The sequence below is a fragment of the Miniopterus schreibersii genome (genome assembly GCF_964146895.1).
Source record: "Miniopterus schreibersii genome assembly, chromosome: 17".
NCBI classification, from domain to species: Eukaryota; Metazoa; Chordata; class Mammalia; order Chiroptera; family Miniopteridae; genus Miniopterus; species Miniopterus schreibersii.
The window spans coordinates 39971721-39988715 of NC_138117.1; the positions used below are offsets into that span (position 1 = coordinate 39971721).

Consider the following 16995-nt stretch of genomic DNA (forward strand, 5'->3'; position numbering starts at 1 on the left):
TTCTGCCTGATGGGTTTTCTTGCCTATTTATTTAAAGATGTGTCTCTAAATGAGATTGTTAGTGTTTTTCGCCTTTGCCATAGTTGGGTTTTTAGTGTATCCTTGGGAACTAGGACACGTCTTTGGTTAGTAGACAGTCGAGGTCCACGCAGTGAAATGCTGGGAAAGCAATTCCGAAGGGACTGACAGGTGTGAGAATGGGGCTCAGCTGCTCCCAGCTGCGTGGCTTGATGACAGTCTTGCAATAAGTAATCAGAAACTGGGTGAAATGATAGAAAATGTCAGTTTAAAGTTTTCCCTTGTCAGAACTAAGATTGTCTTATCAGCAGAGCACGGCTGGACCAAATCATGCCCCCTTTTATCCCCCCGCTCATTGGAGAAGAGTCTTCACCCGGTTTTCTTAGGCTGAGCTGTGTTAGAGCACGTCTCAGACACGCTTCCCGTCCACAGCGAGGGCGTTACTGCTCGGTCCGTTCAGTAGAGGAACCTCGGTTTGGTCAGGGGGCAATTGTTTGACTCTTCTGTTGATGACTTGGGACCTGTCATTTATAGCTCCAAGGGGGACCTGTCTTAGGGGAGGACATTATTATGAGTTTTATAAAGAAGTTACTCTCATTTTATCTGTGCAACACAGATAAAGTTCTCAAGAATACCAGAGTTTTATTTGTCTAAGGGGCTATCACGATGTGGCTCCTGACCTTTGAAAAGAAGACTGAGGCTCGCTTAATGTAGTGCTGAGTTTCTAAGAAGAATCAGCCAGTTTGTTTATTTATTTGTTAATTCTCACCTGAGGATACTTTTTCCATTTTTTTTTTTAAATTTTTTTTTAGAGAGGGTGGAAGGGAAGGGGGGGAGAGAGAGAAAGGAAGAAACATAATTGTGAGAGAGACACATGGATTGGTTGCCTCCCACACACACCTAGACCGGGCTGGGAATTAAACCTGCAACCCAGGAACATGCACTTGGCCAGGAATTGAACCTGCGACCCTTTGGTGCGTGGGCCGATGCCCTAGCCACTGAGCACATTGGCCAAGGCTTGCCCATTTATTTTCAACAAAATGAGAAGATGCTGCGCATGAGCCCTGGAGAGTGTCAGAGCAGCCCGAGGGTCTGAGCAGCGTCCCCACCAGGGATCTGACAGGTAAAGCACCGAGGCTCGGCGAGAGGACCCCGCTGACACGCTCACCCAGCACCTGGACGCACACGTGTAGACTCAGATGTCTTGACCAATATTTGACACTCGCGTTTTATCAAAAGGTTTGCCTGTAAATGCCTATCCTCAAGATGAGAAAAGTATTCTACTTTGATAGCAATTCTCAGATTCAAAGCTACAAAGCCTTAAGAAGTAGGAAGGCCGGATTTCTTTTGCTATTGCTTATTTTTGCTGGATTTTTTTCTCTTCTTGAATATGAAAATTTCTGTGCTCTTTTTCCAGCTGGTCCCTCTTCTTTTCTCCTTCCCATAAATGTCTATTGTGTTTGAGAGAAAGGACCTCAGAGAAGGAGAAAGGGAGGGGAGGAGTTTGAGATGAGACAGAATTGCGGCAGCATCGTGCCCTGTGGGCATGGACAGTGAGGTTTGTATGGACCCCGACAAGCCCAGGGGGAGAAGTGGGACATTTGGGAAGAGCAAGTGACAGAGCAGGTCATAGAAAAGCAGGAGCCGCCGAGTAAGGTGGGCTGCCGTGAGCACAGCCTGCCTCCAGCTCATGGCAGTGGCCGTGACCTGAGCCCTGAGTGTAGATGCTGCCACAGAAGAGCTGTGTGACCCTGGCCAGGTGGCTCACCCTTGCTGAGCCCCAGCTGCCCCATCAGTGAAAGCAGAGATTTTGTGCAGGTTACGTGAAATCGTGCACATGGCTCCCCGTACCCATGGCAGGGGGCCTGCTTGTCACCGCTCTGTCCTCTCACCCTCCCTCCCTTTCTCCCAGGCTCTCTAGGAAAGCCAGCCCTCAAACTGCAGAGTATTTTTTTAATACTCCTGCTACCTGTGGCTCCCTGGAAAAATTGCACCTCGCCCCTTGGTTTAATAGTTCAGCTGTGGGAGTGACTATTCTGTTCCCGGGCAGCATTTTGGGCAGCCAGTGGAGCCCAACGCAGCGCATGGCAGAAAGCTTGGGTTTTGTCTCCAGGCAAGAGTGCGCCCCCCCCAGCCAGGGTGCCGCACCACGCCACACCGCAGCAGTGCACGTGCGGGGTGTGACTACACGGGGTCCCGGTCTGGCCTGCGCTTTGCACATAAAGGCAGCATTTTGTACTGAGGAGTCGGGCATGTTATCAGCACTTACTAACTCTCTTTGATGCGAGCACCTGTAGACACTCGGGTCTCTACGTGTCTGCTGCGTCTGTGTCGCGCGAGTGCTGCTACCTCGGCCTGGAGGGCCCCTGAGGTGCCACCTTTGCCCCTCCCCTTCCTTGTGTTCACCCCAACCCAGCTCCCCCTCGCCCGCTTTGAGAACACTGCTCAAGCATCGCCTTCCCGAGAAGCCCGCGCACCACCCCAGCGGGTGGAGGTGCCCCTTCTCTAGGGACCCAGTGACTCAGCTCATGGACAGTGAGGGTCCGTTCGGGGCCGGGAGAGGGACAGCGGGTGACAAACAGCGGACGTGTGCTGTGGTGGGTCCTCGAGTGCCCGAGAGATGGGGAGGTTCTCTGAGCAGGTGGCACTTGGGCTGAAGGCCCAGCAGGCGGTGGCTGGAGGGGAGGGGAGCAGGTGTTAAGACCCCGCCCCGCACTGGAGGTCAAGAGGAACAGCGCCCCGTGGCTTCCCTCCTCCTCGCGGGAGTTGCCCCTCTTGCCTCGTCATCGCATCCGGTGGGCGGTCTGGTGTCATTTACCTGGGAGGACGTGTGGGGTTCCAGGCAGGTGTGGGTTGAACCCACGAGGGTGTGACCTTATGCCCCGGTCTGTGAGCTATTAGGCAGGCATCCCAGCGTTTCTGACCCACAGAGTCCTTACCTAGGAAATGGCTGTGACGGTTCTCCGTCCCTCAGGTGGTCGTCGTGATGCCTGGGTGGGTGTCAGCAGCTGACACCCAGCGACAGTCACAGCTCAGGTCTTAGTGTTCACACTGTGACTCCCTGAGGGTTAACAGCTGAGCCGGATCATTTCCCTTTGGATTAGAGCTTCTGATTTGATTGCGGAGGTTGGAATCGTGAGAGTGGGTTTCCGTGACAATCCAAGATGAACTTTTCCCTGCGCAGTAAGGTGGGTGGGAAAGGGGCAGCCCAAGAGGGTGAGGGGGAGCTGCCGCTCGGACACGCGAGAGGGCGTTGGGCTCTAATTATATCTGCTGCGGTTCCGTAATCTAGGTCTTCCACGATCTGCTCTTTCAAGAGATGATGCCTGATGCATATATGCCGTGTGGGGGGGGGGGCCTGTTTTGCACTGTCTGCAAAACGGCTGTGGTACAGCCCCCTCCAGGAGCCCAGGGATGCTGGCATGAGAAGACAGCGTCAGCGTGCCTGTGCTTTGCCAGGCTCCTGGCCTCTGTGCCCGCAGGGAACCTCCCGCCCACTCCTGTCCCACCCTGCCCACCGTCAATGCTGAGCCGCGGGCGAGCCCCTGCCTGGTGGCCATGAGCTGGTACTGGGAGAGAAAATGTCTCGGCTCCGCACTTGTCCCACCTGTGTTATAAAGGGAAGTCCCACGGCTCATACGGGGCTGGGTTTTCGGTAGGTGAGGCTTAAGGAGGAAATAAAGTCTGTGCCCTCTGTTTATGGTCCATCTGTAGGCGAGAAGCTGCGGCCGCCTCCTCCGCTTGCACAGGGCCCTGGGCATGTCCTGTCTTCTGCCCACTGCCACCCTGCCAGGACCGGGACGGGTGCCACCCTCGCATTGCCCGTGTGCTGCAGGCCCTTACTCTGTGTTGATTGGCCTGTTGCTGTGGTTAAAGTGTCAAAACACTTATTAGGTATTAAAGTCGGGGGACCTTTGATAACCCCGAAGTCTGAGGCCTCAGTGTTAGGGCCCTGCCAGTCCCGTGGGGATTTCTATCAGTTTTCAGTCCTGCCTCTGTCAGTTTTCTTTCAGTTTTGAAATACTTCCCTGAGTGTGATTTAAGCTCGCAGCCAGGCCGTTTTGCCCGTTGCTCATCTCTTTCCTTTGTGCTCTGTCTCATTCGCTGCAGCGGTGCTGACTACTATGACTACGGACACGGGCTCAGTGACGAGACGTACGACTCCTACGGTGAGTGAGTGGCCGGCGTGAACAGGGGCCAGGGAGGGAGGTGGCACAGAAAGGCCTCCGAGGCCTCGGCCCAGGGGAATTCATAGAAGGTGCGCGGCCGCCTCATCTCTGTTCACCAGTGCCTGTCCATTTTCAGAAGGTCCTCTGAGATTTAAAATTTAAAGAGAAGTAAAGACTTGCAGAACATTGTGGGAATTCAGATTCTGAACTTAGGTTTTCGTTTGGGGTTGACTGCCCGTTTTCTCACTCACCGCCCTGTGCCAGCCTGCAGCCCCCGTTAGGTTGGGGCTTTGTTGGAGTGTCTTCGCTTCTTGACAGGAAAGGAAAGGGACACGGTTGAGAGGACAGCTCTAGAGTGATTCTTCCACCCCATCTTTGTATTTTAATTCATCCCCAATCTCAAACCCTCTAAACACAGTGCAGCGGGAGTCGTCCCACTAAGGCTCCCCGAGCCCCCAGCCCGGGCGAGACGGAGCGGGTCCGCAGGCTCGCGGGAGACAGGCCAGCCCCCCGAGTTCGGGGAATCGGGCCCCGAGCCTCCGGGCCTCCGTGTGCAGAAGGAAGGCGGTTTAATTAAAAGAATTGACAGCAGCAGTGTAATGATGGGAAGGAGCTCCTTTGCCGCAGGGCAAGGAGATCAGAGAACAGGAAGCTTCAATCGCTTGTACCCGGGACCAGGCGAGTGCATCAGGATCCTGGTTAATGGATGTGATGACATTTCTCTGAACATCACAGAAAAGCCATTTCCAGGTGTTCCTTTGAAGTGCATTTTGTTCTGTCGTCTGCCCCAAGCCATGACTGCACCTTGGATTTTTATTTTTATTTTTATTATTCGAAGCAAACACTTAAGAGAAACAGGTTGTTCTGTTGAACGCGAACACCGTGCATTTAAATGGATAGAGGTTGGCTTGAGGGAGTGAGGTGGATGGCATGTTTGTGTCAAAGGAAGAGGTCATTTTACGCCTTTTCCTTCACAGCTTTTTAAAATTGGTCTCTGTGGACGCGTGACTTTCAGGCTGTGGCGCGTGGCGCGGGGTGTGAGCGGCTTGGGGAAGGCCGGGGACCGCCCGAAGCGCTGAGGCGGAACCCGCGTTTCATTTCAGGACGTAAAGGTTACTAAACCCGCTGTCCCGCGTGGATTAGTATTATGAGCCAAACATGGCACTACGCCGCTACGTTTATTCCATATTCACGAAGTGTCGCAGGTTAAATTTGCACCCAGCCGGGCGCTCTCTTGTCCTTCGGGGAGAGGGCCCAGGAGGGGCAAGGCGGCGCCTCTCCGCCCCGCTCTGCCCCTTCCCACGTGGCTCTCAGCTTCTCCTCCGGCCTCACGCGGTTACCTGTGTTTCTTGGCTACAGGAAATCTAAGGGACGCTTTGCCCAGTCGTAAATGTCTTCACCTGTAGCAAAGTCAGTTCAATTTGTGACTTGAGCCCGTGAGCTTTTTTGTTAAATGACTGGCCCAAAGGAAAGTTCCTGTGAAGTCAGTTGCCATTTAAGATACAAAAATCATTTTTCTTCCCATGCTGATAGGTTTCGGTGATGAGATGACCATTTTCCACCGTGTCTGTAACTTTTTTCTTAACTGAATTCATTTGGATTTTTCTCGGTATATCAGGGCTGTATATCTTCCATATGACATCAGTGGTAGGTTCAGGGCTAAGTTAGATCCTGCGAAGTGATGCTGACCGGATCCCGGGCAGTGATCTAATTGTGATTCGTCTTAACTGGTTTTAGGGCGAGAGGAGTGGACCAACTCAAGACACAAGGCGCCGTCGGCGAGGACGGCGAAGGGCGTCTACAGAGACCAGCCGTATGGCCGATACTGATTGTACTGTCTGATGTTGTGAAATAGCCCATCTCCACCCGTCCTGTATACTGTTCAAAGTAATTGTTTTCTATGAACAATCCCTTTTTAAATAAATCAAAATGCTTAAAATCTGAATGGATGGAACTCAAAGCTACTTTGTGGAAACATCAACCTGGGCAGAAAGAAAGAAAAAAAAAAAGACATGTAAATTTTGTTATTTCCAGTCTGTATATGAAAAAAATAGGTCATCAAAAGGAAAAAAAATAACTTTGATTAACTAGTGTTAAACAAAAAGATAGGTTTACTAAATATGTTAATCCATCCTTTAACATAAGCCTCACCTTTCATTTTAAAGGTTTCCATAGAGTTTAGTTATTTTATCTTTCGGCCATGTGCTGGTTTTTTCCTTTCTTGCCAACATGGGTAAAAAGGGAAGGCAATTACAAGTGCAGATAATGTGGTATTTCTTTTGTAACTCGGGTCCTGAAATGTTCTGTAGTGTTAAGCAAACTTTCCTCTTGCTTGATACTAAATAAACTTTTGAAAGAAACTTCGTGTGTGTGAGCTAACAGTTTCATGTTTTTCTTACTTAAAAAGGCCTTCATAAATAGTTGTAAACAGGGAATTCATTTAATGACGCTCGTCATAAAAGGGTCACACTATAAACGTTGTACAACTTCTTTTAAAAATGGTATAAAATTAACTGTGCCATTATATACACACTCACCGTAGACTTAAATGCTGTTTTTAAAGAGTCCAAATGGTATCCACGCCAAATCTTGTTTAAAAACTGGTTTTAAAATAACTACTGACTTTCTGAAAAAGATGTGATCAGTTTTCACCTTGTTGAGCGTTTTTTCACTAGTGCCACTTTGGATTTTTTATGAGAATTTTGGTACCTTAATGAACTCCTCGCTCCATGCTGGAAGCAATAAGCACAGAGCTTTTAAAGACAGTCTGACATGACTAAATGAGGTCGCACTCGCCAAGGCTGAGGATGTGTGTAACCCTTAAACGGTCTTCATTTCCAAAGGTAAATAAATCAAATAAGATTTTAATCTCACTTAATTTATCTTAATAGAACGACTAAAACCAGGGCGATTACAACTTAGCAAGTTTCATTATCCATTTCAGAGAGGTCTTAAGAGCACCTAAATTCTCATTTTAAAAAGTTTAATTTGTTTTAGTAACCTAAAAAGCCACAGTTTAGTCAGTTTAATTGGGGCCAATTACTCCCTGTTAAACAGATGTAAAACCTCATAACTAGTCGTTTGTAATACCTTGTTTGGTTAGTCATTGAGGGCACTACTTAAAACTGACAAATATTTAATAAAGTTATTCTTTAATCATTTGGCTTAAGTTGTTTTTAAATTGTAGTTTTTGTAAAAAGTTTATTTTTTTATTTCTTGAGGGCTTTCCTGCGCTTTGAGTAAAAAGGTCTTTTCTTTTGCTAGGAAGCGTCAGCCTGTTGCAAAGTGGAAGGAACGGCTGTGGTCCCGGCACAGACACAGGTAAGCGGCTCGTGCTCCCGCACTTTGATGTGTCACGAAGATGAAGACAGTTTCGTGCTCACCTAACGTCGCGTGGGAAAGGCCCTTGCTGGCTCCTGTCACCGGCGCCGGTGACTGGCGGGTTAACTCGTCCAGTGTAAAGCGAAGCTTCTGAATGTAAAGCGGTCAGGCCGGCTCAGCTTTGCTGACAGAGGCTCAGTCACCACAGCGTTTAACACTCGGCCACTTTCTCCAATAAAGATGTACCAGCCTCGTCAGTGACGTGCGGAAGTTTTCCTAATTATTAAGTAAAAGAGGCAGTTTACCCAATGTGTGTAATATGATCCCAAGTTTATTTTTTAAAAACTGCGTATTCTCTATATAGTCATAGGCAAGAAATTACACAGGCATCCTGGGAATTTTTTACAGGAATTATCTTAGGCTTGTGGAAGTACCGTTTGTGTGTGTGTGTGTGTGTGCGCGCGTGTATGATTTTCTCTCTGAAATTTGCAAAACAAGTCATTTTTATAAGAATATTTTAAAATGTGTTTTATAAAGTTATTTTCTAAAATTTTAAAAATCTATGTTTCTGAAGGAAAGGTAGCATTCATTAAGTCTCACTTTTCAGACAGTCTTGTTTTTTCCCTAAACCATCAGAAACACTACTCAGGCCCTGGCATTTCGGAGCCTGTTTGAAGCGTTTGTATTGGAGCTCTGCCCTTGGCTGCGCGAGTCTCACTTTGGACACCAGCACAGTGAGAACGAGGCCTGTCTCACGTCATCGTTATAAGAATTGAGCAAGATACTATGGCCAGTGTTTGTAAGCTGGCAAGAGATACCACAGTGCGAGGCTGAACCGGCCAGCTTGATTAGGTACAGTTATTATGTGTGGGAAATAGGAGCTTTCCTTTGTTCATAATGGCCAAAGTTGATCTGAACCACTTAAAGTACCTGTAGGAAGAAAATCGTTCTCTTCACTCTCAGACCAAAATAAGTTCTTTTTTTTGCTTTTCTTGCACTGAAAGGGAATGTGACGTTGAACACATTTTCCCAGTGTGCGATATACTGACATTTTCCACTGTTTTCTTTCTTGAATAATTAATTATTTAAGGAATTGACATATTGAATAATAAATAGGCAGGTTTCTTAAATCAGAAATCATGGGAGGTCCCTAGAGGGTTGACACCCAGATGGTCTTCAGAGCTAATTCCTGGGAATTGTGGAATTTCATGTTTATTTGAAGTTTTTAAAGAATCCATAACTCCATCGGGCTATAAATATGGGTTGTGCGCTGGACAGGTCAGGAACCCCCAGGAACACCGTGCAGCAGGAGTTCTGCTTGGCTGTCCCGGGCTTACCCTGGTTGCCCTACACTCTGCCAAGCCCTGGGCCTTCCTGTTTCCACAGGAGACTCTGCTATTTTCTCCCTTCCCTGGGAGCATATTGCTTCTCTCCCAAATCTTTCTCCTTACCTCTGTCTGTCCTGTGGAATTTGTTATTTTCTCATTTGACAACATTTACTGAGCACAAATTCTATATGAGACACAAAGGAGGCTGCGAAAATACATAGATCTGTAAGGCGTGGACCTGGCATTGAAGTCACTGAATGTCCAATGGAGGTGACACTGACAACCCAGAACACACCATCCCCTGTTACCTCGCCCATCGCCCGGGCCCGGGCCCAGTGCCCTCTCCCATGATGTTGCCCCCAGGTAAACCAGGCCACCACCCTCTGCACTCTTCGAAATCTCACACTTAATCTACGGCTCTTCCCCTTAGGGTTGGCATTATATGATTATATTAGTTACAAGTTGTCATTATACAAAGCACGTGCTTATCACTTTCTGTAAATGATTTCCTTGAGTCCTCGCAACTGTAGGAAGGTGTCATCTCCATCGACAAAGGCAGACCTGAAGCCTCGGGTGCAGTCACGTAGGTGCGCACACACGCCTCGTAACGCGGAGAGCAGATGCCAGCCACCCACTTTAACCCAGAGTCTTCGGCCTTGACCCTGACGTTACCCTGCCCGTTCTCGGGACTGGCACCGGCTCCTCACCGTTGAAGGCTGCTTAAGAGTGGGCTAATTTTTGTAACCTTGTACCCCTAGAACTAGCTCCCACATCCCTGAGCACTGGCTGGGCGCTCTGGTTGCTGCCCCTTCTCCGTCTCTGCCCCACCCGCCCCAGATTCCCGCCTGGAGAGTCTTTGACTGGGTTTAGGTTCTGTCTTATATTCGAGATATTCCGAGTTGAATCAGGATCAGTATTCACTCGGATACACTGACCGAGCATCTGCTGTATCACAGGCAGTGTAAATGACAGTCTTGTCCCTGAAGGGGCCAGACTCTCCTGGGAAATGGGCAAGGAAGACGCCAGTCAGGCCCTGACACATGGACGCGTGGAAGAAAGACGGGCACGTGGGGTGGTGAGAGGTAGGTGAGGGTGCCAGCAGGCCCTTAGTCTCAGGAGGAGCCAACCGCCCAGGGAAGGCGTTCCTGGAAGCATTCGTTCCCGGCGTCACTCACCAGCTCTGTGACCTGGGTCAGCTCCTGAACCTCTCTGAACTACAGACTCCTCACCCATAAAATGGGCACCGTGTTTGTTTGAACTCGTCCCTCGGGATCGCGGTGAAGGTCAGAAGGCTGCCAGGTGCCAACAGAGCTGTCTGCTCGCTCTTGTTGCTTCATGTAAACTTTTGGAATGAGAAGAAAACAAGATTATTGGGAAACGTCAATTATATTAGATAATGAGAATAAATAGAGAATTAGAGGAAGCAAGAGGCGGTGCTGTCTGGGAGGCAGGGCGCATGGGAGGGCTCTCGAGGTCCTGCTGAGAAGCCGAGACTCAGTGGCACCACTTTGAGGTGTCACATACTGTCCACCTTCCGGCTGAGCGGCCCCGCCCTCCCTCGGGACGCAGATCGCCCCCGTTTGGTCTGTGTTCCCGCAAGGACTTGGCGCAGCTCTGCCCTGGTGGTTGATCTGGCAGGCAGACAGCGAGCGCCTGCAGAGACGGGCCTCACCTCCCTGTCCCATCCCTGTCCCTGTTCCATCCCTGTCCCTGTCCCGTCCCTGTCCCACTCCGTCCCTGTCCCTTTCCCGTCCCTGTCCCTGTCCTGTCCCTGTCCCTGTACGCCTCTGCCCCTGTCCTGTCCCTGTCCCTATCTCTGTCCCTGTCCCCATCCCGTTCCTGTCGCTGTCCCTGTCCCCTCCCTGCCCCTGTCCCCTCCCTGTCCCACCCCTGTCTCATCCCTGTCCCTGTCCCGGCCCCTTCCTTGTCCCTGTCCCAGCAGAGCAAGCATTTTGCAGAGTGAAGCTTTGGCCAGTGAGTGAGTAGGAAAGAATGGCACTGTCGGTGCGATCAAGGAGTTAGGAACAGCGAGCAGACGGGACAAGAAATGGAGGAGAAATCCCACCCGTGTTGATAGTGTGACAGTTCAGACAGCCGAGCTCCCTGGGCCGAACCCCGGACGAGACAGTGTCTGAGGTCGCTGTGTATGGAGATGGGTTCCAGAATCTAACACTGAAGATTTAAAGAAAAAATGTAGGTAACAATCTAATTAACCACAATATAATCCACTTTGCCAGGCATATGTAATGAATATAAATAATAAAGTTTGTTTTTTAAGGCAAGTGATATCTGTTTCTTCTGATCAATGACTTACAGGGATAGAAAGGAAAAAGCCCATCGTTACATTTTAAATGTAAAAAACCCACTTTGTGCTTGATTTCTTCGTCTTTGAGGAAGGTTGTAGGACGTTTTCAAACCTATTCCACCCTCCCTTCTCTAATGGAAAACCCTACCCAGTGGCACTGGGTTCTGGGTGGGACTCTGATGTCAAGAATCGCAGCTCTGTCAGCGATTAGCACCCGGTGCTGACACGGTTTCTCAGCTCTTAGTACGACACGTCCTCCGGGGGCTTCGATGGCTCTCAGGACAAAGTACGGCCTCCTCGGTCGTGGCCTTCCTGCCCCTCGGGCCGCCTCTGTCGCCACCGTGGGCGCTGCCCCGCTCCTCATGCTGCTTTCCTGTCTGCCATCTCCGCCTGAAGTCACGTCTCCTTACCCCCCGCCCAGCTCCCGTTACCGGGCTGCCCAACTTTGAAGCGAAAGGAAGCATCGCCCACCCAGGAAGCCTTCCTTGGCCCGGTCTCCACCGGTGGCCTGGGTTTGAGAACCCGCCCAGCTCTCTGAATTGAGCAGCATGATGCCCTGTGACGGGCTTTTCACTCCCCGTCCCACCAGCCCCACCAGGAATAAACACCGTTAGTGCAGGTGCCATGCCTCGTGCTGGTGACCCGTGGCCGGGTGCTAAGCATCTGGTGGTCAGGGCGGGAAAGTGGGTGAGGGTGTCTTTGGCCTAATTGGATCAAGGCAGAGTCAGTTTTCCAACTGAAGAGAATGTAACGGGTTAATTGTTGCCATGCATAAAATAGACGTGTGTGAAATCTCATTCGACCACCACTGCTGGCCCGGTCCCTGCCTTACTCACCTCCCCACGAGGCCAGAGCTCTGCTCTGCTTATTGATGTGTTTGTTCTGCCCACCAAAGACAAGACTTCAGGTTCTTGAAAGACGGAACCAGGTCTCATTGGACATGTTCATCCAGATCCCCGCACGTAGCAGGGACCCGCAGGGTGGTCGTGAGTGAGTGAGATGGCAAACAGGTGGGCAAACGTGCCTGTAGCCCTTAACATACTAACACTGCCTGCTTGTCACTCTTTCTTAGGTTTCTCAGTGGAAATAGGATATTTACTTTCATAACTAATGACTTTTAAGTAAGAGATGTGAATCTGGAAAACCAAAACATGTCCTTTGTTTAATAGGTAATACATTTGCTAGGTATAAAACCCTAGACTTCCAAGGGAATGCAATGAAAGATTGGGTTAAATTCCCAGCCCTGCCCCCGGCAACTGGAGTCTGCTCTTCGCACTGGTTTTGTGTGTATTTTTCCAGGGGTAATCTGAGCATAGGCAGACCACAGATAATTGTTAATTATTACTATCACTATTTTTTATTCTAATGACTATTTTTACGTACAAAATGGCACAGTTTTCCTCCTTGTTTTACCTTAGAGTATACCCTAGAGTTCATTGTCTATTTTCAGTATAAATCTACCTTATCACTGGCTAAGTAATATTTATATGAGTGAACCACAATTTAAACAACTTTTGACAGGCATATAATTTGCTTCCAATATTTTGCATTCATTAAAGACAGCACTAGAAACTTGCAAGACTTACATCTCTGTTATTGTACACATCTGTAAAAATCTGTGCAGAATAAATTTGTAAAGTATATTCATTGAGCCACTACATTTTAAATAGGCATCACTGTATTGTTCCCCATAGAGGTAAATAAATATGTTAATATACATTTCTGAAGGAAACTTGAACCCTAAAGGCTGTATGTATCCATTACTGTCTGCAACTGTTGGCACTTGTGGCCACACAGTCAACTCACCTGATCAGCCTGGGTTAAAGTGGTCTTTAATGCACAGCACGAGGCTGGGTCCCTGTGCAAATGAACGAGGCAGTGTGGGTGTGCAGGACTCAGTAAGGACATGTGGGCGCTCCCTGTGTCTTACGGGGACCGTGACCCTTCCTCAGGCTCCCCTTGGGCTCTTCTCATTCCTGGAACCTGTTGGCATTAGCAGATGTATCTGAGGGCTGGCCCATCTCAGAGCAGGCTGTGTGCTAAGCGCTGTGGTAAGGGAGGTGGCCTCTGCCTTGGAAGCCCTGGTCTCTGACCAAACAACACCCCGGTGGACACCTCACTCCACAGTGTCTTTGCCCACCCTTGCCTCTTTCCTAGCTATCCAGAGCGAGCCAGTTCTTCAAAGTCTTCCCTCTCCTGCCCAAAGAGCCCTATTTCCTCTTCACTGGAGAGTCCTGGCTGATAGCTCTGATTGGCAAACACCTAGCTGTGACCTGGCACTTAGCGCCACGTGGATTGTCCTCCACCCCGGGGAAGCTCCTCGGGCATCACGCATAAGGTCGTGTGCTGTGTCATTGAGCCATTCAAGAAATTTTCATGGGTTAAACAATATCCTAACGAATAAATTTACTCTACCAGATGTTTATCTTTTTAAAACATTAGCGTTTAAAGTGACAGTATGTGTCTGCCTCGCCCCAGCACATTGCTGCTCTGTGCAGGTGACATGGGGCCCACTGGCCTGGCAGCGTGCAGGTGTCCAAGGCTCGACGGGGACAGGTGGGGGAGGCTTCATGGAGGAGAAGAAACCCAAATGGGGTTTTAAAGTGAAGTTGAAACCTGGAGGCAGGGAGGAGACGGGTCGGATGTGACAGGCTGATGCAGGTGGGAGGTGGCGTTAATGAGGCAGGAAACAGCAGCACCTGTCTGGGACACATAAGCAGTTGTTAGATCTTAGGCAGCCGGTGGTAAGAGAAGCAGGAACGGGCCAGGTCACATGGAGCCAGGGACATGTACCAAGTTGCTCCAGGCTGTACTTTACGGTGTTGACAGGTGCCCTGGGGCCACACGTGTGAGCAGAGCTGTGAGCAGTGAGCGGAGTGATGGCCACGTCTGCACTGTGACTGGGATATTTTCCTTCTGATTGCCACTTGGGTTTTGAAGTAACAGTTTTATTGTATCCAGCACATGGAAGCACATTGTTCAGTGTTAGTAAATAAAACATGCTCAAAACATATCTGAGAGTTGAGTCTCTTTCCAGATGACAAGAATGTGGTGACTGTGCCTATGTATGTCCACTGGGTCTCATTTTAGGCCTTCATCTTGGAAGCTCCATGAAAACATTCTGGAATCAGACCCATAAATATCGTTCCAGGTGCCATTTCCATCACCGTCATACTATCCTAATCACTCACCTGCCTTGCTGAACACAGATACTTTGTCCTCAATTTCTAATACTCTCTTTTGCATCGTTTTACATAAATATCCTTATTTCTATTAAACTTCTGCTTGCCTGCCTCCTCTGCCTAAATCCTGCCATTCCCAGCAGAGCTAAATATTCCTTTCTTGATGTGTACAAATATATTTCATTTTCCTCTCTTCCAGGAACCTTTCTCTAATTGTGGACTGCTCAGGAGTGTTCAGCTCACCAGTGTGCCTAGTCAGTAAATGAATTCACTTGGAACTTGGAAATCATCATCCTTTTTTTTTTTTTGCACTATTTTGTGTTCTGTGAAATATTATATAAAACAGTATGCTTTCTAATTTGGAAAGGCTGTCAAGTGAAAAGGAAAGAAAATCTATCTTGTAGTCTCCTAATAAAAAATAACCAATGATTTGTGTATTACTTAATACAAACTGCCCACTCAAATCTCTTGCACTTTAACACAAACCTAGAAAAACAAAGCCTGGCGATTTGGGCGCAGCTCTGAACTTGGCCCACTTGAGAACCACATGTGGCAGCATCTCGCTGCAAGAAGTCAAGACTCTCCACGTAGTCCAGACTTGAAAATGATTTCTCCGTCTCACTTATGGACCGATACGTTTGAAAGCATTGTGCCAAGTATTCTGCTGAGTACAAGGTGGGTTACAAAGGCTTGGGCGGGGCTGAGTGCGCTCCGGGAGAGAGCGGGTTTCCGCGCCTCTCTGGGGCCTGCTACGGAGCTTAAAGGCCCTGAACGCCGTGGACAGTGGTGCCATTCCGCTCATTCTCTTCCGATCACTTACGGGAGCGCCGTGATTTTAATGCAGCCGCCCCGGGAGCACGGGCTTTATTCCTTCTGCCAGGAGCTCACACAACATGTTTCTAGTCTTGGCATTTTAAGAGCAGTCTTGTGCATTGTTGTCTCTTTCTTACCTCAAAAACACATTTCCTCAAGGCGGCCACGCCTTCCAGGGTGCGTGGTGGAGCATCGTGCTAACCACAGAGCAACCTCGACGAGGCTCGCTTTTCCTCCCCCTCGGTGACGCAGCCTGGAAACACAGTTTCCTCCCCCTGCATGTCCCGTCCGCACCTGTGTGCGTGTCAGACACACACTCCATCTCTGAAGTGCAGGTTGGACACACAATACAATATACAGATGATGTATTATAGAATTGTGCACCTAAAACCTATATAATTTTATTAACCAATGTCACCCCAATAAATTCAATAAAAATTATAAAAAACAAACTTAAAAAATCCAAAAACCAAACGAACAATTTAAAAAGTGCAGGTTGGAAAGCCTGCCCTGGAGAAAGCCTGCCCTGAGCTAGCGGGGGAGGGGAGTGAGGGTGTGAGCCTAGACGGGGAGGGGGGTGGAGTGAAGGGGGGGCAGCTCCATGTGCACTCCTGTTTGCAATTAGTTTTAAACTAATAGGAATCTGAGAACATATACCGGATTGTTGTAAATGGAAGAGAATTTGGCACCCTCTTTTCTTGCAGACTTTTCACCTCACAAGTCATAAGCCTACAAATAAAATCCCATAGATGCCAACTTGCGACTCATCTATCAGTCCCCTTATCCTGATCTCACTCCTACTTAACTTGGCCTCTCATTTCACTGCTGAAGTTATTTAATCCATTAAATGCATTTATGAAGACTCTCTTGGGTGCTGGGCCCTGTCCTACAGACTCTAGGCCAAGCGCAGGACACAGCAGAGGGAGTCCCGTGGGAGGAGACTGACCATCACCCCAGACACCCACCTGGCCCTGCACTGGCTTCCCTGGCCCCCAGGGCAGACTTCAGCGTAAGCGACTGTTCCCAGCTCAGCCCAGGCCAGACCCATGGAGTGCTCAGGTTGCCTGCAGGATAGCACCTCAGTTTGGGGGAAGAGCAAAGAGAGGAAATTGACTGCAGGACACTGAACAAGGGAGTCTTTAGACTGGAAATGGGACTCTCCCTCCCTGGCCGCGGGGCTCCTCCTGCCAGCTCTGACCTGCTAGCAAGCAGGTACCTCAGGCACAAGTGACCGGATGAGCCTTTGAGCATGAAGTTCTCAAGGACTTACTGTGGTTGTAAAAATAACAGCTGATGGCTTTCCCAGCATCTGTCTAACTACACGAGACCCGAACGCTAGCATCTTAAAGAGAGTCCTTCACGGAGTTGGTTGCTACCTCGCCAAAAGTTTCCTACTTGCTGGTAACCTGAGGTTCCTGTGCTTCAGGGATGGCACCCGTTATGTTATGGACACGATGTGGGTGTGGCATGTGCTGTGGTGGACAAACTCCCAGGACAGACCTGCCACCCTCCTCAGCTCTACTGCCTCCTGGCTCTGTGGTTTGGGGACAGTCCCATAACCTGCTGAGCCTGGGTTTCCTGAGCTGACAAACTGGAATGATAGCACCAGCCTCGTGGGATTTGTTAAAGGAATCACCAGGAAGCCAGGGTACAGCTGGCCCAGGTCACGCAGGAGCAGGTTCTGGGCTGAGTTGGGGACAGAGGGGGAATGTAGTGCTGTCCCACATCAGAGGGCCCCTGTCTGCAAAGTGCCCTCTCCTCCAGCGGGGACGGTGGGGGGCTTGGATGGAGTGCAAGAAGCAAGGGGAAAAATAGGAGCCCTCCAGCTCCCAGGCCAGCACAGACCTGAGTCTGCTCCA

General features: G+C 49.4%; 1 protein-coding gene across 5 annotated transcripts in view; it reads left to right on the forward strand.

The window, feature by feature from the left end:
* KHDRBS3 (KH RNA binding domain containing, signal transduction associated 3) overlaps positions 1-15244 on the forward strand; it is a 136138-nt gene extending 120894 nt beyond the window's left edge. For 2 of the 5 annotated variants that reach the window (XR_013997407.1, XR_013997408.1), the window contains 4 exons: positions 4129-4187; positions 5925-6074; positions 7452-7508; positions 14523-15244. Coding sequence is in view for 2 of the 5 variants with exons in the window: in XM_081116289.1 (XP_080972415.1) it covers positions 4129-4187; positions 5925-6016 (151 nt within the window). In the remaining 3 variants the exon portion in view is untranslated. Of the gene's footprint in view, positions 1-4128; positions 4188-5924; positions 6133-7451; positions 7767-14522 lie in introns of those variants that run through there. The other 3 variants (XM_081116289.1, XM_081116290.1, XR_013997409.1) reach the window with 2 other exon arrangements.
* The last annotated feature ends 1751 nt before the right edge of the window (positions 15245-16995 follow it).